The sequence below is a fragment of the Salmo salar genome, chromosome ssa03 (genome assembly GCF_905237065.1).
Source record: "Salmo salar chromosome ssa03, Ssal_v3.1, whole genome shotgun sequence".
Taxonomy (NCBI): Eukaryota; Metazoa; Chordata; class Actinopteri; order Salmoniformes; family Salmonidae; genus Salmo; species Salmo salar.
Window position 1 is genome coordinate 63196682 of NC_059444.1, and position 22100 is coordinate 63218781.

A 22100-nucleotide genomic window follows, 5' to 3' on the forward strand; every position below is an offset into this window, starting at 1 on the left:
GAACTCAACCATTTTCAGCACCATGGGCAGCATTAGAACTGTGAACAATTTTCAGCACCATGGACAGCATCATGCACATTATTAACACTTTGAACCATTTTCAGCACCGTGGACAGCACCATGCACATTATTATAACCGTGAACCATTTTCAGCACCATGGACAGCATCTTAAGTAATGCTGTGGGGAAAATGTCTTCCTTCAAATTATTGATTATCAAAGACTGATAGGACATGAACTGTCAGCCACCAATCCTTACTACTCCCTCAGAATCTGATGATTAGACCTAATTTATTTGAAATAGGAGGATTTAGAACCACCGCTTTTTATCCGTGTGTATACAGAGACCTACAGTGCCTACTTTTCCAAATTAGACATTTGAGACTCATTATGAAATAAGAAAGCTAACTGTGAGGCAAGGAATGCAGCCAGAGAGGACAGGCTTTTAAAATTCCCTTTGCACTGTTCTGTGGATTCTTTCAATATTAACAATTCTGCTAGATGGAGGTTGAGCTATGAGGACATGAGTCCAGAACCCAGCATCAATACAACAGTCCTCCATCATTCTAAGAGTGATGAACCTACATGACCAGTACAAACTGAGCAGTACACAGTTGGGTAATACTGTCGAGCTCCCTTAGACATGACTGTAAAGCATTTGCACTTTGAAGCCCCAGGGTTCTCTCTAGCTGGGCTGGAAAGGTTAATGAACCCCACTACGCCTTGCTGTATCAATGTCATATTACTGGGGACTGTGCCCCAAATTGATCGGTGGTCCCTAATCACATTTCACTAATAGCAGGTTCAGCCCCATGGCAGAGCCACAGAGTGAAACAGAGAAACAGACTCGCTGGTGCCTCGCTAATTTGGAAAATCTAGTGCTTCACTACTCCAACATTCCCTCTCTGCTCTGTGAGACTGGGAGAGCATCCACATTATCTGAGTAAACTGATTCAAATATGCTCAAATCATGTAAAGATGTATTGTGAGCCATTACATTTGCTGTTTGGTTTTCAAGTAATGATGCTAAAATGACTGAAATAAAAAGCTGTGATGGAATTGTGGAATAACAAACATGTGTGTGTTTGTATTTGTGTGTGTGGATAAATATTTTGATTTTTATACTTATTACAAGCCCTTAACCAACAATGCAGTTTTAAGAACGCTTCTTTTTCGTAAAACTGCATTGTTGGTTTTAAGGGCTTGTAAGTAAGCATTTCACTGTTGTATTCGGCGCATGTGACAAATAAAATGTGATTTGATTTGATGTTGTCTGGTGGGTAGACTGCATGGCTTTACTGGATAACATATGCTAAATGGGTGTCCTTAGGTATGACACAAAGCAACATGTTTATCTCCTTGGCTACAGTGCAGGGCCCCAGAACACCCATCTGTGAGAGAGCTCATAGAATCTTGAAGATTTCACCTGTTCAAATCTAAGCGTTTTATGTCTTAGACTAGAAATATTCAGTCATGTCTGTCAGTTTAGAATGTTCGTGAAAGCAGAGATCTGTGCAACAGCTTGGAGATTCAAGATTAAAGATAATCTTTGTTGTGTACTTTCATGATTGAAAGGGAGCAATTAATGGCCTGCCATTGTGCAATTCAAAGTTATTTTCTGAATAAAAATGCTTGATGTCCAATGAATTCCAATTGGCTACGAGAACACAAATTCATGTGAGTTATGTGGAAATATTCACACACAGGTATCCACATGGACTATGCTTAGGCTACCGGGAGTATTCCTTTAAAAAGTTAAATGCATGGAGAATATGATCATATGAAGAGTGACGTCAGACGGCATCTTTATATATTCATCATCTGTCCCTGACTGCCGCAACGGAATTCTTAAGAACTTTGAGAAAGCAGCCAAACATGAGCTGAACATCGCAGATCCCGTGAAGGCGAGGCTGAAGCTTCGCACGGATTAGAGTCAATGGCAGATTACACCGTGCCTTTTGGAAGAGATGCAGATTTATGGATTTCGGCAGGTTTCCAAAGTCACTCATCATTATCCAACGAACGGCATATTTTACCCAGACCAACGGATTGAGGAAAACGAAGAATGGGATTGAGGATACCGACTCCATGGGGGTTTAAGTGTTTCGACAAAATATTATGCAATTAGTTAATATTACAGATGCAATCATCCTATCACTCAAAATATGAACTCATTTAGGCGGGATCATTCTACTTTTTCCAAGAAAATGGCTGAAATCTATTTATTCCAAAGTTATCCAACAATTGTTTAATTGGAAACGATGCAAATTGTGCACAGGTAATTTCTTGGAGGAACATTTACCTGGTTTTCTGTCGTATTGGGATGTTGGCAGAGGCAGAGTCCTGTTCCACAGGGAGACACCGCAGTCCAGGCGCAGCACAGAAGAAAAACATGCAGTCCCTTGACCCATGGAGATATGGCATATAGGTTGATCTCAAACCGAATCGTGCCATCTTCAAATAGGTTGAGCAAACGATTTATTTTTATATTCACCATTTCATTGTCCTTCACATATTTATGCTACAGCATACTGTTTTGTTGTGGTACAATCATGCCAACCCAGAGTTATGAGGAAAAAAGGTGCCTCCATCAAAAAAACGTAGGAAGCAAAAAACTTCTGCAAAAAGATTGCACCGCGGACAGGAGGACTGCTCTGGATGAGACTTTAAACGTGGCACTCACTCACCAAGGATCAAGTCATGCTCGCAACCAAAGTAGAAATTCTGCCTTGCCCATCACTCACAAACGGAGTATTGCCCCATCCGAATATAATATTACTGTTGCACAGAAATATGGAAACAAGAAGTTACCTAACGCGCTAATCGTCGGGGTGAAGAAGGGCGGCACCAGGGCGGTGCTGGAGTTCATTCGAATTCATCCAGATGTGCGCGCGCTTGGAACAGAGCCCCACTTTTTCGATAGAAACTATGACAGAGGATTGGACTGGTACAGGTACGAAATGTCACGTTGATTTAAATATATAATAGACTAATTTGTCTGTTTATGATATATTTCATTTTCAATATTTTATTTTTTGAACAAGTGCATGCCCCATATGAAGGAATTTGTCACAATAAAACAGTAGGCTTAGGCTGAGTAGTCTTATGACTTCTTACAACCTAATGTATGTAGGCCTGCCTATGAGATAATATAGATATGCTTGGGTGTATTGCCTCGGTATCCATTATATTCTAACGCTTATCTCTGGCATTATTAGTCAACTTTAAAAGTGTGTAGCAGAGTGTATACTTGACTGTCCCACGATTGTCTTCATGAAAGTCCATAACGTTTTTCATGATCATTAGGCTAATCATGTACCTTGTGGGATGGAATAAGTGTGCAGTATATTCCCTCCTCTCTACCTACCACTCTTGTTGAAATTGTTGATAATGATCACTTAGAGATCCTTTTTCATAACACAATACAGCAGAGAACACTCATACTGAGTATAACAATCATTAGGGACACCTTCCCAATATTGAGTTGCAGACTCAGTTCATCGAGCATGGACTCTACAAGGTGTCGAAAGCATTCCACAGAGATGTTGGCCCATGTTGACTCCAATGCTTTCCACAGTTGTGTCAAGTTGGCTGGATGTCCTTTGGGTGGTGGACAATTTTTGATACACACGGGAAACTGTTGAGTGTGAAACACCCAGCAACGTTGCTGTTCTTGACACAAACCGGTGCACCTGGCACCTACTACCATACACCGTTCAAAGGCACTTAAATATTTTGTCTTGCCCATTTACCCTCTGAATGGTACACACACAATCCATGTCTCATTTGTCTCAAGGCGTAAATGTCCTTCTTTAACCTTGTCTCCTCCCCTTCATCTACAGTAATTGAAGTGGATTTAACAAGTGATGTCAATAAGGGATTATTGCTTTCACCTGGATTCACCTGGTCAGTCTATTTCATGGAAAGTGCAGGTGTTATTAATGTTTTGTATTCTCAGTGTAGATACACTAGATGACTGAAAATTATGTGGACACCTGCTCGTCGAACATCTCATTCCAAAATGATGGGCATTAATATGGATGTTGGTCCCCCCATTGCTGCTATAACAACCTCCACTCTTCTGGTAAGACTTGCTTCCATTGAGCCACAAGAGCATTAATGAGGTTGGGTCGCAGTCGCCGTTCCAATTCATCCCTAAGGTGTTCGATGGAGTTGAGGTCAGGGCTCTGTGCAGGCCAGTCAAGTTCTTCCACACTGATCTCGACAAACCTTTTCTGCATGAACCTCACTTTATGCATGGGGGCATTGTCATGCTGAAACAGGAAAAGTTTTTCCTCAAACTGTTGCCACAAAGTTGGAAGCACAGAATTGTCTAGAATGTCATTGAATGCTGTAGCGTTAAGTTTTCCCTTCACTGGAACTAAGCGGCCTAGCCCAAACCATGAAAAACAGCCCCAGACCATCATTCCTCCTCCACCAAACTTTATAGTCGGCACTGTGCATTGGGGCAGGTAACGTTCTCCTGCCATCCGCCAAACCCAGATTCGTCCGATGGACTGCCAGTTAGTGAAGCGAGATTCATCACTCCAGAGAACCCGTTTCCACTGCTCTACGGTGGCAAGCTTTACACCACTCCAGCCGATGCTTGGCATTGCGCATGGTGATCTTAGGCTTGTGTGTGGCTGCTAGTCCATGGAAACCCATTTCATGAAGCTCCTGATGAACAGTTCTTGTGCTGACGTTGCTTCCAGAGGCAGTTTGGAACACGGTAGTGAGGGCTGCATCCGAACAGATGATTTCTTCTCACTACGCGCTTCAGCACTCGGTGGTCCCGTTCTGTGAGCTTGTGTGGCCTACCACCTTGCAGCTGAGCCGTTGTTGCTCCTAGACGTTTCCACTTCACAATAACAGCAGTTGACCGGGGAAGCTGTAGCAGGGCAGAAATTTGACGAACTGACTTGTTGAAATTCAATGAGCTCTTCAGTAAGGCCATTCTACTGCCAATGTTTGTCTATGGAGATTGCATGGCTGTGTGCTCAGTTTTATATACCTGTCAGCAATGGTGTGACTTAAATAGTCAAATCCACTAATTTGAAGGGGGGGCCACATACTATATAGTGTAGTTTGTGAGATAATTGATCTAAAGCTTTGATTTCTCAAGGTGTACAAATATTTCGGAATACCAGATTAAAAGAAACACTCAGACCGAAAGCAATTGGAATTGTAAGCATTACAAGTAAATCATGCCCCAAATCCAGGATGAAGTTACTTTGGCTTGATACCCAGGTTGAAATGCCACAGTATAGCTGCAGTGTCGAATTTCAGTAAGTAAACATGCAGATCAACGGTAATAGATATTTTCAGGGGCAGACTTTTAAGAAACCCTCTCCAGCAGAAACATGACTAATATTGATTAGTGACCTCGGATAAGGTAGGACTCCTCCTGCCTTCCCTCTGACGGGATGCCGCTCCAGTGTACATCGATGAGACGGGACACTGGCGCTGTCTCTTACCCATGAGTCAGACCTTGGATAAAGAAGTCCATAGGAGAGTAATAGCCTTTTCTCATTATTGTGCCTACCCAAACAGTACCGTGCTGGCTTTTATATTTTCCTTTCACATGATCCTTTCCAGCATGGCCAGATCCAGTAAATCTCAGCTCAGCTTGGCTCAGTTGTGTGACTCTGCCTGCTCTCATCCCTTGGCAGCCGTAAGACCATTGCTGAAGATGGTACCTGCATGCCTAAAAGCAGGCATTACACAGGTGTCACATTCTCCTCTTTGACAGAACATGGTGCCTGTTGAGTGAAACCGTGCAGGGAACTCTCATGGGTCGAATCTACACTTAGCTGAGAGAAAAAAAACACTGAAACCAAGAATGTTCTGTTCTGTGGGAGGTTCTGTCAGACAGGCCACTCTAGTGAAATCACCCAGCAGCTCTCCCTAAGCCCAGATAGTTGTGGTGTGTGCTCACTGTCCCATCGCAGTGTGAAGCCATTTATACCTGCTGTGTTTAAGTCAATTGAGTCAGACTCACCCATGGGGAGCTGCTTAAATCAATAAAAGGGACTTGGAGGCATTCAGTTCAGGGCTGAGGACCCGACGTAGCAGTGCTTTTTCATGCACTTAGCTCTGGAGGTTAAGAATAGGCCTATAATATAACTGCAATAATGTTAATATTAGACTAAAAGAACAGTGGGAAGTTTGTGTGCAGTAGGCTTGTGCCAATATAGTGCCAATATTAGCAGATACTGTATTCATGTAATTAGTTTCACGTTAATTATTAATTACACATCCACACTTACGTACCCACCCCCATCCATGCATGCACACACACACACACAGGCTCTAAATTCATCAGTACTATTTGGGGACTGATTAATTAAAATGCCACAGAGGCCAGGACCTAGCAATAGTTTCTCTAATCCCCTCTGAAAGCAATTTTAGTTTAGCCACTGACATCTTGCAATAAGAGCCACATAAATGCCGCCAGTAATGAGAAAGATAAATTGGCTGATAAACGTCAGAAGTTCCATACAAATCACCTTTAATAATGTGCTTTAAGAGAGTCTTATTTTTCATTGTATTTCAGTCCAAGACATGAGACACCATCCATTTAAATGTAATGAGTGTTTGCTAGATTAGTTCACCTCAGTCATGGTGGCTGAAACTTCATGCAGACTAGAACTAATACGACCTGGTCTCAGCATTAAATAATACGATTGTCACCATCGTCTGATGAGGCACTGTGATAGACTGTCCTCTATTTGTATTCTTTTTAATTGTGAATTACTTGCATAATCCAACTATTTTCACCCCACTGTAAGTGACAGACCTGTGCGACGACAGTGAAATGGTGGTGTTCATTACTTGATCTCCAGAATAGAATAAGACCCATTTGGCCTCATTCGTGGCGGCAGGTAGTCTAGTGGTTAGAGCGTTGGACTTGTAACCGAAAGGTTGCAAGATCAAATCCAAATTTTTGAAAGGTTCAAATCCCCGAGCTGACAAGGTAAAAATCTGTTGTTCTGCCCCTGAACAAGGCAGTTAACCCACTGTTCCTAGGCTGTCATTGAAAATAAGAATTTGTTCTTATTGACTTGCCTAGTTAAATAAAGGTAAAATAAAAATGTAGATTGCATGTGAGTGTCTCTCCATCCCTGTGACTATATAAGGGGCAGCTGAATCATACATTATACTGCAACCAACTCCGCAACACTTTGTGGACGCGTTTTTCAATTTTCGCACACGATCAAAAGAATCTAACAAATCCGCATCACTACACACCATCGCCATCAGAACTTAAAAGGGCATCTCAGCTCTACTGATTTTACAGGAGTCAGACGCACATCAAATAGATTCCCTGAGAAGTGTTCAAATTGTGCAAGAGGCCTCGTAGAATCTGCTTCAGCCAAGAGTATTCTCCAGGTCCACTGTTAATTGGCTCAGGGAGGATACTGAGCCCTGGAACTCTAACGTCAGAAAGGTTGACGAGGACAGAAAGTTGTCTGCTGCTCATTTAACGGAGGGAACTGCGCATTCCATTGGCCCAGGCATCTCTTTTCACAAGTAATGAGGACTCTTAATCCCGATATAGCTCAGAAACATGTAGCAGTTAACATTAATTACAAAAACAACTCCTCTCGGGAATATCCCCCAAAGACACCATGGCACAGTGTGGTTTTGGTATTAGGATTTTGTATTGAATAAGTCATTAGCTAGAGTTGCCAGCAGCAAGAGACAGAGATAGTGGTGTTGTGAGTTTCCTACTCAAAGAGACAGAGATAGAGACTTTACCAACTGTAGGTAACCCAGCTGTACATATCATTAAGAGCTGTTGAGAAAGGTAGACCACCCTGGAGGCAAGGCCACACAAGGACATTATTCTGAGAGATGGAATCTAACATGGCCGACACCATGCCTAGCAATGTATAATGTGATTAAATAAATGTGTAGTTTTGACTGTAGTAAATTGAGTTTGATTAAATGGGGATATGCACAATTCTGTTCAAACTGTTTTTCCTGGAGTCTAGTCTAGTTAGTAAAATACATAGTATACACGCATCAAACAATTTCCGGAATGATAATGGCGTCGAAGGAGATGGCCGGCGTTTTACGATTCCATAACCAATTGTGCTATTGTGTATGTTTTTTTGCATTATCTGTAACTTATTTTGTACATAATGTTTCTGCCACCGTGTCTTATGACCGAAAAGAGCTTCTTGATATCAGGGCAGCGATGACTCACCCCGTACTGGAGGAATTCTTCTTCTTCAACGAGTTGGACAGGAAAGATTTACTCCAGACACCCGACAAGGCCCTCATCCCTGTCATTCTCAGGAGGAAAAGACGGAGATATCGTGGACGATGGTCCGGGTGCCTTGTAAGGATCTGTCGCCGAGAGGATAATCTACCTTTACCATCGGTCCTATTAGCCAACGTACAATCAATCGATAATAAAATGGACGACCTACGAGCACGTATATCGTACCAACAGGACATTATAAACTGTAATATCTTATGTTTCACCGAGTCGTGGCTGAACGACGACATGATTAACATACAGTTGGCGGGTTTCAAGCTTTTTCTGTAGGATAGAACAGCGGCCTCTGGTAAGACAAGGGGCGGCGGCCTATCTATATTTGTAAACAACAGCTGGTGCACAAATTCTTAGGAAGTCTCGAGGTTTTGCTCGCCTGAGATAGTGTGGTCTACAGCTTATCATGAGATACTCTATCTACCAAGAGAGTTTACATCTATATTTTCCGTAGCTGTCTATATGCACTGAGACAGCACTCAATGAGCTGTATACGGCCATAAGCAAACAGGAAAACGCTCATCCAGAGGCGGGGACTTTATTGCAGGGAAACTCAAATCAGTTTTACCTCATTTCTGTCAGCATGTTAAATGTGCAACCAGAGGGAAAACAACTCCAGACCACCTGTACTCCACACACAGAGACACGTACAAAGCTCTCCCTCAACCTCCATTTGGCAAATCTGACCATAATTCTATCCTCCTGATTCCTGCTTACAAGCAAAAACTTAAGCAGGAAGCACCTGTGACTCGGTCAATAAGAAAGTGGTCAGATGAAGCAGATGATAAGCTACAGGACTGTTTTGCAAGCACAGACTGGAATATGTTCCTGGATTCTTCCGATGGCATTGAGGAGTACACCACATCAGTCACTGGCTTCATCAATAAGTGCATCGATGACATCATCCCCACAGTGACCGTATGTACTGTACATACCCCAACCAGAAGCCATGGATTACAGGCAACATCTGCTTTCAAGGAGCGGGGCTCTAACCCGGAAGCTTATAAGAAATTCCGCTATGCCCTCCGACAAACCATCAAACAGGCAAAGCGTCAATACAGGATTAAGATTTAATCGTACTACACCAGCTCCAACGCTCCTCGGATGTGGCAGGGCTTGCAAACTATTACAGACACAAACCTACCAGAAGAGTGACACAAACCTACCAGACGAGCTAAATTACTTCTATACTCGTTTCAAGGCAAGTAACACTGAAACATGCATGAGAGCACCAGCTGTTCCGGAAGACTGTGTGATCACGCTCTCCATAGCCAATGTGAGTAAGACCTTTAAACAGGTCAACATTCACAAGACCGCAGGGCCAGACGGATTACCAGGACGTGTACTCCAAGCATGCGTTGACCAACTGACAAGTGTCTTCACTGACAGTCTGTAATACCAACATGTTTCAAGCAGACCACCATAGTTCCTGTGCCCAAGAACACTAAGGTAACCTACCTAAATGACTACTGACCCGTAGCACTCACGTCTGTAGCCATGAAGAGCTTTGAAAGGCTGGTCATAGCTCACATCAACACCATTATCCAAGAAAACCTAGACCCACTCCAATTTGCATACTGCCCCAACAGATCCACAGATGATGCAATCTCTATTGCACTCAACACTGCCATTTCTCACCTGGACAAAAGGAATACCTATGTGAGAATGCTATTCATTGACTACAGCTCAGCGTTCAACACCATAGTGCCCTCAAAGCTCATCACTAAGCTAAGGACCCTGGGACTAAACACCTCCCTCTGCAACTGGATCCTGGACTTCCTGACGGGCCTCCTCCAGGTGGTAAGGGTAGGGAACAACACATCCACCATGCTGATCCTCAACACAGGGGCCCCTCTGGGGTGTGTGCTCAGTCCCCTTCTGTTCTCCCTGTTCACTCATGACTGCATGGCCGTGCCACTCCATGGCACTCCAACACCATCATCAATTTTCCAGATGACACAAGAGTGGTAGGCCTGATCACTGACAATGATGAGACAGCCTATAGGGAGGAGGTCAGAGACCTGGTCGTGTGGTGCCAGGACAACAACCTCTCCCTCAACGTGATCAAGACATAGGAGATGACTGTGGACTACAGGAAATGGAGGACCGAGCACACCCCCATTCTCATCGACAGGGCTGTAGTGGAACAGGTTGAGGGCTTCAAGTTCCTTGGTGTCCACATCACCAACAAACGATCATGGTCCAAACACACTAAGACAGTCGTGAAGAAGGCATGACAAAGTCTATTCACCCTCATGAGACTGAAAAGATTTGTCATGGGTCCTCAAATCCTCAAAAGGTTCTTCAGCTGCACGATCAAGAGCATCCTGACTGGTTGCATCGCTGCCTGGTATGGCAACTGCTCGGCCTCCAACCGCAAGGCAATACAGAGGATAGTGCGTACGGCCCAGTACATCACTGGAGCCAAGCTTCCTGCCATCCAGAACCTCTATATCAGGCGGTGTCAGAGGAAGGCCCTAAAAATTGTCAAAGACTCCAGCCACCCTAGTCATAGACTGTTCTCTCTGCTACCTCACAGCAAGCGGTACCGGAGCGCCAAGTCGAGGTCCAAAAGGCTTCTTAATGGCTTCTACCCACAAGCCATAAGACTCCTGAACAGCTAATCAAAAGGCTACCCAGACCCCTCTTTTACGCTGCTGCTACTCTCTGTTTATAATCTATGCATAGTCACTCTACCTACATGTATATTTTAGCTCAATTACCTCGACTAACCGCTGCCCCTGCACATTGACTCTGTACCGGTACCCCGTATATAGCCTCGCTTGTTATTTTACTGCTGCTGTTTAATTTTTTGTTACTTTTATTCAAAAGTTTAAATTTTTTACTTATCTATTTTTTACTTAACACTTTTTTTTCTTAACTGCTTAAAGCATTGTTGGTTAAGGGCTTGTAAATAAGCATTTCGCTGTAAGGTCTACACCAGTTGTATTCGGCACATGTGACAAATAAAATGGATTTTGATTTTGATTTGATTTGATTCCTTGCAAGAAATATTCCAATGTTTCCTATCTCTAGCATATGCCAGGTGTCTTTGGACTATTTGCATTTCAACTACAGACTGAATGAAATTTTGCAGTGTCTCATTATGCGTTGGTAATGTTTTCCATTATTCCCTGCAGTTCAGCAGAAAGCCTTTTGCAAAGACAGACAGGGGGAAATGTGACAGGAGGAAACAAGTTTAAACTGAACAGGATGTGAGGACAGGCTGACATGCACTGAAATAGTTTTGTTTACACTGTGTTTCTTTGAAATTGGCAGCTGAGCTGCAGTTAATTCATCTGAAACATTTACACAATTAACTGAAATGCTCATCTGAGGATGTGCAGCTTGCCAGCCATGGATTTCGGGGTCTTCCTGAGAGTGTCTTCATTTTGGGATAGTTGGACACTTTCCCACATCAAAGTCAGACACAGTAACAGCATTTGGTTCGCCTTAATTCAATGCTTTATCGCTTCAGGAGAGCAATTGTCTCTCAACATCCTCAGTGGATTATAATATTCATATGCACTGTCATTTCTGTGAAACATAGTGCACAGACAACACGACTAAATCAGACATCTTTGAGGTCAGACTGATTCTGAAATATTTGTTTCCCATACAGACAAACAGGACAGTCCTTACGTAAAAACATAGTTCACTCTGGAAAAGATTGATAAGGTGTGTACACAACAGATCAGAGCTTTGTTTCAAATTGAATTAGACCTGCTGCTGGTTGTCTTGGCAGTTGACTCTAATTGATTTCTTGGTCTAGTTAACCAACCAGCTGACCTGGCTTCAGTATTGCTGTCTGGGACGTTGCTCGGTAACTCTTAATTGACTTCCATTGAGACCAGCTTCTGTCGCTGCTGACTGGTGATTAATGCTTGGACGTCATCCCAGCAGAAATGGGAGTGAGTGAAATATTAATAAGATAATCTTTTCCAGTGGAGACAGAATGAAGCTATTTCCTTCGTACCAGGCGAGGGGAATAGACTGCGTTGATGGGGTTGTATAGCGACTCTGGTTTTATTACAGCATTGTGCATTATAACACGTGAAGCTGTGTAATTGCAATCTGGGCTGTTCGCAACCGTTAACATAACATGGTCTGTACAAATTAACACTCCTTGTGTCATTGAAGATATGATGTAGCCATACCTTAAACATAGACACATAAAGTAGTTTGTAGCAATACTCTATAATGATTTAAAAGCTTTCTCAAATACTGGTATTACCTGTCCCTGAATCCTATAACCTTAGATAGAGTATTCACTGTATTGTTGTGAAATGTAATACAAATTAGAAGATGAAAGGCTTCAGAATGAAAGCAATGGATAAGAGTAGGACTGTCTAAGTGAATGTGAATATAATTCAGGCCCCGGTAATAGAGGTGCAGTATGTGAGAAAGCTTTGAAATCCACATACAATACTGTGTAACACCACACTTCAACAACATGCTCTTAGCATCCACCAAGAAAGCAATATAGACATGCTCTAAATCCCAGGCTTATCCCTGCACTGATCTCACTTCATCTTACGTTCTACAGATCATTTGGAAGTGACCATGATGAGCCATGAGACCTTTGTCATAATTTAATCAGGAGCTTTTCCAAATAACCCCCACTCGAGCCAAGGCCATCCCAACACCACAGATAATGGACACGTTGAAGTCACCATGCTCCCTGTCCCTGGTTAGTAGACAGTAACTCACAAGCTGTGTATTGTATAATATGCAGGGTTCATTATTAGTCTGTGTGATGACAGACACGCTCTGCTCTGCCAGAGATAGGGGCCACTCTCTAAATCTCTCCGTCTGTCTGTTGCATGGACGCTGCCTGCTTGTCATGATTGATGGTTTCCAATTTAAATCCCAATCAGATCTGGCCCTCGCATTACTGTCCAATCCTCCGACTCATCATAAAGCTGGGTAATTAGTACAATGAGGCCTGGATTAATTCTGTTGAAAACAGTGTGTCACCGCCACAACCTTTCTACTGACAGTGGATGATAGCTTGAACATGGAGGACATGAATACAACACTGAAGAAGCCAAACAATATCCACAAAGCAGTGGAGGCTGCTGAGGGGAGGATGGCTCATAATAATGTCTGAAACAGAGCAAATGGAATGGCATCAAACCATGTTTGATGTATTTGATACCATTCCACTGATTCCGCTCCAGCCATTACCACGAGCCTGTCCTAACCAAATAAGGTGCCACCAACCTCCTGTGCAACAAATGTTTGAGATTAAACAGAATGCTCCATGATTGAGTTTTTGATTTAGCCACATCAATACCTGACTCTGTACATCTATTGAAAGATGCTATGCTACGTTTTAACTCAACCTTAGAGAGGCCACACGTGTTCTGTGCGTCTGCCGTCACACACATTCCATTTCGTCCACATCAAAAGACCTGCTAATGACCATACCAAAGTTATGTATACGCACTACTGTGGTTCACGAGCAAATATTTACTGAGGACTCTTATAATGCACTCAATTCCCTCTTGATCTGAAACATCAATGAAGTTACACTGGTGAGGTCTGGGTTAATTGATTGTGCTGAAGGAGATGATCCAAAGCTGACCTTTACCTGCTGCTACGGTGTTACATGCCTGATATAGCTGGTGGCTGGGTGTCTGTACAATGTTGACTTGCTCAGTGGAGTCACGTTAGCAGCCAGGGAACTTGGCACTTTCTTTAGCACTTTTAATGTTACAGTATGCCAGACATGATTTTTAGGTGTTGGTCTCAACACATCTGTCAGGGGGGGTATGAAATACACACGTGTGTTTTTACCGGTGAGGGGGGAATTGCTATCCCTTTGCAATCTTGTGAGCACTGGGCACATTTACAATGTTGGTATAGATCCTCCACACCTCGGTTCATTTTAACAGAGTGATTAAAATGTCACAGCCAAGCCTGTAACACATCCTGACTCCTCTCAGAGATTCACCAATAACCTGAACAGGAGACGGCTGTAAATTACTCCAGTCAATTTAGTTCCAGCTCACAGGATCCGGATGATGATCAGAGCAGGGAGCCCATCCATCTCTCTACATCTTCGATTCATGACACAAAATGCCAGTTACTGCCAGCTTTATAGATATGTGTGTGTGGGTGTACTGTATGTGTCAAAACGTGTGCAATGGCAGTACAGTTCCACATTGTGTGTATACCTTCCAACTATATTCTATCTCATTATTAATATTTTACTAATGGTTAATTCTACAGAGTTATCTGATAGGATTTACAATATATCATCTACCAGCATTCTCCACTGTAACTTAGTCCCAGAGCTCCACACAGCTCGTCGATATTGAGAGCTGGAGTGATCATGGTGACCCTATCCTTTTGAGAGTAGGCCTATCGAGCGACAATGAAGGCTTTCAGAAAGCTACGCTACTGAAGGTGCTCGCTGTTCTCTTCAAGCATCATAGGGTGTCAGGACAGAATACACTGCTGCTAAATGGCTTACAACATGTCACAGTAACCTTGGCATATTACAATTACAGCGAGAGCCTCCTGTCCTCTCTTATGCTACAAGCACCTCCATTGAAAAAGGCAGGCATCTAAATACAGGAAGGCCAACGCAAATAGCAACTGGCAATTAATGTTAGTGGAAGTTTCAGGTGTGATATCAGACCTTTGCATGGTGCCATTCCTAATTTCCCACTGTGGTGGTTGTGTTTTCAGTTAAGCAGTCAGTATGCTCATATGAATAACTGTTCTTCTCCCCGGTTTGGGTATTTACATAAGAGGAAAATGGAAGATGGCACTTTAGTTGTCATGGGCGTCGTAAGGATTGGACCAAGGCGCAGCGGGGAAAGTGCTCATCTTCTTAATTTATTTAAAGATAACACTTGAACAAAATAAACAAAACGACGAATCAGTTCCATAAGGCAACACAGGCTATACAGGAAAACAACCACCCACAAAAACACAAGTGAAACAAACACAACCAAATATGGCCTCCAATTAGAGACAACGACAACCAGCTACCTCTAATTGGAGGTCATTACCAAAAACCAACATAGAAATAGAAAACTAGATATAAACATAGAAATAGATAACATAGAACCTAAACCCAAAAACACCGAAACACACAAAACAAACACCCCCTGCCACGCCCTGACCAAACTACAATGACAAATATCCCCTTTACTGGTCAGGACGTGACATTAGTTAAATATTCATGAAATAATTATTGATGAGAAGCAGGTTTATATTCTGGTCAGTTGAATGTTTTGTAATCATGTGGATGGGCTTTAATTTATAATATTCAATATCTGTAAAACAAATGTTAGTTCAATAAAAAACTATGAAGAACAGCAGGTGGACAATTTATTTGATCAATGTAATATATTGTAATTATTGCATATTTTTTTCTGATTAGACCTGAGAGGGTAAATTAATTTTTCAGATACATGACATGAATTAAATCCCTGCTGAAATGAGAATGTGTGCACAACATGAAGGCCTGCACTATGGAAGTTTACATTATGGTAATGCAAATTCCACCAATTTAATTAAAATCAGGTTAACAAAACAGTGATAAAGCTGTCCCTGACAAGTTGTTAACGTTTAATGACGAAGAGAAGGGGGGAATAATCTAAAGAGCAAATGTACATGCGTATCTCATCACTCCAATCATGAACAAATAAAGTTTGATTCAAGCTAGGTTTCTGTTCTACCAAACCCGGGACTCAGCAAACCCAGTAGATAATGTGAGCATGTCATGTTGTTCTTGTGCTCCCCAAAATGCACATGTTCCTCTTTAGGCAGTGGAGCATTGTTGTACTGTACTTGGAAAATGGAGAATGTAATTGGTTGTGTGAAGTAAGAGCATCCCATGAATTATATGTTCCATTATGGCTTTTCTATGGAAAGCTGCACAAAACCTTTTTGTGTCCTGGTCTCATCTGAAACCTTGGTGGATTAAATAAAGTTATAGGAGGTGATGGATTGTCTTTCATTCCTAATCGACAAGAAATGCACCTCTTTGTGGTAGTTGGGAAATGCTACAAAGTACGGCCGCTAAAGCTAGTACAGCACCCACACTCCTTCTCATCAGCAAAAACGTGACAATTTCAGATCTTGTTCACACTGCGTTCTGCTCCTGCACCAGGCACCAGTGGAAGTGTTAGACTGTCAGTAACACCATCCTGGGTGTTGGTTGGGTTGATTTTTTAAAAGGTTTATGTAATATGCCTAATTGCAGCTATTTATTTTAACAGTATTGGTAAGAATTGTCAAACAGAAAAGGGTCGCGTTTGAAATTATATAACCCAACAGTGTTGGAATGTCTGTAGCTTTCTCCATGAGATGATATAGGTTCCTAAAATTCCATCAACTCAATAATACATGTATGATGATGGAAGTGTGAAGAAAGACGAAGAATATGCTATACTATAGGTTAAGGTTGATGATGTAACTAAGTTCGGACTCCATCACTTAGCACCTGAGATATAGTAGCATGTTTTTAGCGTACGGTAAAGCTGTTTTCTGGGGATGGTGCTACTGTTGTTCTGTTCCTTCCATCCCATGGAAGATTATTGATTGCCTGTGGCGCTAAACTGGTAAGGCTAACTGAGACACCCAGCAGAACAGCACAGGATTCATAAATCAAGCTAAACTGATCAATATTTCTTAGACTGTTAAGGTACACTACATGACCAAAAGTATGTGGACACCTTCAAGTCAAACATCTCATTCCAAAATCATAGGCATTAATATGGAGTTGGTAGCCCCCTTTGCTGCTATAACAGCCTCCACTCTTCTGGGAAGGCTTTCCAATAGATGTTGGAACACTGCTACGGGGACTTGCTTCCATTCAGCCACAAGAGCATTAGTGAGTTCGGGCAGTGATGTTGGGGCAATTAGGCTTGGCTCGCAGTCGGGGATTCAGTTCTTCCCAAAGGTGTTCGATGGGGTTGAGGTCAGGGCTCTGAGCAGGACAGTCAAGTTCTTCCACAAAGATCTCAACAAACCATTTCTGTATTGTCACGCTGAAACAGGAAAGGGCCTTCCCCAAACTGTTGCCACAAAGTTGGAAGCACAGAATCATCAGTCACAGACATAAAGTTACTATTTTATTTACTGTATCAGTTTTAGTGCAAGAATGGTTTTGGGAGAAACTGCTCAATGCACTTTAGGTGGGATCTATCCATATTAATGTTCCAAAGTTTCTAGGAAACAAGGTCCTAACCTGGAGGGAAGAAGCATTTTACTGAATCTAGAGCTTGTATTATGGATACACTATGGGAAAGCCCAGTAGCCTAGAGGTTAGAGAGGTGGACCAGAAGCATGTTGGGAAAGCCAGAAGACACATTTCTATTCTAACCAATGGACAATAATGTTGTATTCAAATGTAGGTTGTAATTGTATCTTAGAACTATTCAGGCCTCCTGGGTGGTACAGCGATCTAAGGTGTTACTACAGACCCGGGTTCATTCCCGGGCTGTGCCACAACCAGCCATGGCCGGGAGTCCCATAGGACGGTGCACAATTGGCGTCGTTAGGGGAGGGTTTGGCCGGTGGGGCTTTACTTGGCTCATCGCGCTCTAGTGACTCCTTTTTTAAATCCAACTTTTGCGTAACCCAGGTTTTAAACAGGATTGATGCATTTCTTAACTCCCTTTGCTCAAATCATGAAAGGAAATTCCCAGAGCAATGCCAGTCTCTACATTTTCTTGGAAAATATCAGAACACTAGTCTTTACTTTGCTATGCATAGATTCCGTAGATATGAGAAAAACTTTACAAACATTTTAAGATGATGACCTATTTAGTGTGACCCAGATTCTCCCAAGTATCTTTTTCTGTTGGATGTCCTTAATGCAGGTGATTGTGATTTATGAACACCAGTCTAAAATGTGATTGGATGATTTCCCTCCAGCCCTCAGCATCACTGTCACCCTGGAGATAGGGAACAGGAGTTGTTTTCATGAAATCTTTTCAGCTATCGAAGTGGATAACAATTTCTGCAAGACAATTAAATTGCTTTACTATCCTATCCCCTTCTAGAGTACTAATACAATGTATTCCAGGCATAAAAAAATGCATTTTAAATCAATGTTTTTCTCTTTCTGTCTTTCCCTATTTAGAGGACTAATGCCACGGACTCTAGACAGCCAAATCACCTTGGAGAAAACCCCCAGCTACTTTGTGACACGAGAGGCTCCCAGACGCATCGCCAGTATGTCCCCCAACAGCAAGCTGATTGTGGTGGTGCGTAACCCAGTCACCAGGGCCATCTCAGACTACACACAGACTCTGTCCAAGAAGCCGGACATCCCCACCTTCGAGGAGCTGGCCTTCCAGAACCGGAGCCAGGGTCTGGTAGACACCTCATGGAACGCTATCCGCATAGGGATGTACATCCTCCACCTAGAGAACTGGCTGCAGTACTTTCGCCTCTCCCAGATCCACTTTGTGAGCGGCGAGCGGCTGATCACAGACCCGGCGGGGGAGCTGGGCCGAGTCCAGGACTTCTTGGGTCTCAAACGCATCATCACAGACAAGCACTTCTACTTTAACCGAACCAAAGGCTTCCCTTGCCTGAAGAAGCCGGAGAGCAGCAGCCAGCCCCGCTGTCTGGGCAAGTCAAAGGGTAGAACTCATGTGCAGATAGACCGAGAGGTCATTGAGCAGCTCCGGGACTTTTATAGGCCTTTTAATATCAAATTCTATGAGATGGTGGGACAAGACTTTAGGTGGGATTGAGAATATGATTTTAAAAAAGCAGGTGATATGTGTTTATTGAAATGGATACCTCAGTGGAGTCATTCGAATGAGGACACCTTAAAGTAAATCCAATTTCTCTTCATGTTTGAAAATACAGTGCGAGTTTAACAAGGTGTGTGTAATCTGTGTTTAACTTTAAAACCTTTGATATAACTTCCTACTTTAACATCATGCCGGTTGTGTTAACCAAATAAAATAGAAATATATCCTGCCATGCCATTTATTCTCACAATTAGTATTTGTCACACACTAAATTGTGTTTCTTCACAAAGGCCTGTTACTTTTACAACACTGTACCATGTCAATCGTTCCAACTCAATGGACAACAATAAAGAGTATAGAGACAGCTGAGATTTGTTGTAACATGTCTGTCCTATGCTACAGTATGATCACAGACATGACAAAGCTATAGTATGTGAACTTGGCATAAAATGTGTATCATAAAGGCATTCTGGCAAGTTAAGACAATAATGAATGTAAAAACGGTTAATGGATGCCCTCACGCATTTTATCGTATCAAATCATGGGCATTATGATGATAATTGTAAGCATTTGTCTTTTCAGAAGAGGTGGAGTGTAATGGAAAGACATAGAGGAAGACGTGGAGTTGAACTACAGAGCAAAGTGAGCTCTTCATCCAAGGCAGCATGTAGAAAAACAGCAGATGTTTTTACTCGGCCTTTTGCGAAATTAGGAATGGCTTGATTAAAGAAGCTAAACTAAGAAGCTCCCAAACAAGCAGATTCAGATTGAATAATGTAAGTTGAGTACTGCAGTCTTGGTTAAATGTTTTAAGGCAGAACTTGTGCATTAAACATTGCCCAAACAGTACATAGAAACACACAAATTACAGAGCATTACATCTAATTTAACCCCTACAAACCATTAGCAAATCTGGGGATGTAATAAACGCCCAGTATTCCTTGTTTAATTGCAATCATTAGGGTTGTAAAATAACCACCTCCATGTAACATAGACGCACAGAACCAATGCATATTTTACATATTTTACATATTTATTACATATTCATAGCAGCAGCATAAAAACTGTGCTTTTCCTTCCACGGCATGTCCTTGGTGTAATGAACACGAGGGGAGACAGAGAGCTGGTTTCAAGTACAGGACGCAGCAGGTGTTAATTGAAAAGCACCACAGGAGGAGGCAGGTAGCTGGGTCCAGGGGCAGGCAGAAGGTCATACACAGGGGGTCCAAAAGGCAACAGTACAGGCAGGGAAAAGGCTAGTAACGTCATCCAGGAGATCAGGCAATAGGTAGGTAACAGGAAATCCGATAGGCTAAAGTACAGGCAGGGAATAGGCAAAAGGCGTCGTTAGTGAGGCAGGCAAAAACTATCATACACGGGAGGTGTAAATCACGGGAAAAACAGAGTTCTGAAGACGTTTGTCACAAAACAAGCAATACCTCACAGTGATGGGGTGCAAAGTACTGAACTAAATAGTGTGTGATAATGACATACAGGTGTTTGAACAGGTGATTAGAATTCAGGTGACTGGGATCTGGAGAGTGAGCTGCGTTCAGGGGATCAATGTGTTTGAGAGTGTGGGCTGGAAAGTGAGCTGCGTTCAGGGGACCTACGCGTTTGAGGGTTGAGTTGGAAGCAGACGTTACACTTGGGCCATAGCACTATTTAAAATGTCGCTTAGGGCCCCCAAAAGGCTAGGGCCGGCTCTGACTACATGTGTGGGTATGGATGTGGGTATGCAGACCTGCGAGCCACTGCGGTCCCTACCCCCATCAAAGTTGCCCATCCCTAATTTAAATTGTCATTTGTGATACTCTCCATTAATTCTTGATTAACCTGCCAATGCTTGTCTACCCCTGCTTGCTACTTTGTGAGCCACCACCGTACACACTGATACGCTGAGCAGTTCAGCAATGAGCTCAACTTTATCTAACCACAGTTGATTACAACTTTTTTTCCTCCCAGAATGCATGTGGCTTGACTACAGAGCACTGAGAGCAAGTTATTTCCCGGTTTGGTGCGATTGAATTGCAGACAGACATAATGATCCATCCTGTACAAAGATAACAGACTTATGGGATTTCTAGCTGACTTGTAGCAGCCATGCAAGAAACAGACCTCACATAATGTTTATGGGTAACTAATCCCAGATGGTTGTCAGTAAAGAGGAGTGTGTGAGAATGCATCACCATGGTAATGTACAGAAATCTGTCTACAGCCTGAAATCTAAGGCTCATATATTATTCCTTGTGTGTGTGTTCTATTTCTTCCCTGTCATTCAAATAGACAGTATTGACAGCGAACCTCAGAACTGTCCTTTAGCCACCACAGTCAGCATAGTGAATTGGTATGGTCAAAGGCAAAATGTCATCTTTCCCAGGACTACTCTACTGTGCTCTCCACATCAGGTATTGAATGGACATGATCATGGGAGAAGTAACAGTCCAATTACCTCTGATGGCCAGCCTAACCTTCAAAAGAAATACCAAGCAGCAAACAGGCTGCTGTTGTAAATGTCATGAACTTTGAAAAGACTGAGACAAGTTTTGCCACAGCATTTACCAGGCAATGTCAAGCAGTACATGACGCGATCAATTCCAATGGATTCATTGTTTCATTTCGTCAAAACCTTGCACTGTCAGGACAGCTTTTGAATCAAAAACCAATATACATGCAGGACAGCATTTAAGGAGTCATTATTTTCAGAGTTGATACCGGTTTACTGAAACCTGTTTTTATCTTACCAGACAGGAAATCCCATTGTGATTTCAAGGGGGACCCGAAACTTTATGAACTTTACAGAATTGATGTCTGCTCTCGGCAGTGTTAAATAAACAACTGTTAAAAGAGAGAAATTAAGAGGCTTGTACAGTCCCAGGGTGTGCTGTATGCTCATCTCTGAAATTATATTGGTTATGAGACATCAATAATGGAAAAATGGTTGCGGGCACTAAAACTTCTAAGAGGAGAAAAAGCGTGTTCAAATAATCTTAAAAGTCAGGCTTATACATAAATCTTTTACATATTTATTGGTCCATTAGCTGACGGCTGGGAGGAAATGTATGGGGAAATTTATAAGGGCACAAGGCGAGACCC

General features: G+C 42.5%; 1 protein-coding gene across 1 annotated transcript; it reads left to right on the top strand.

The window, feature by feature from the left end:
• The first annotated feature begins 1834 nt into the window (after positions 1-1834).
• LOC106601146 (heparan sulfate glucosamine 3-O-sulfotransferase 2) lies at positions 1835-19368 on the top strand. The gene is made up of 2 exons (XM_014193108.2): positions 1835-2952; positions 18383-19368. The coding sequence occupies exons 1-2, from the start codon at positions 2417-2419 to the stop codon at positions 18999-19001; spliced, it is 1155 nt and encodes a 384-aa protein (XP_014048583.1). The 5' UTR covers positions 1835-2416; the 3' UTR covers positions 19002-19368.
• Positions 19369-22100: the final 2732 nt, after the last annotated feature.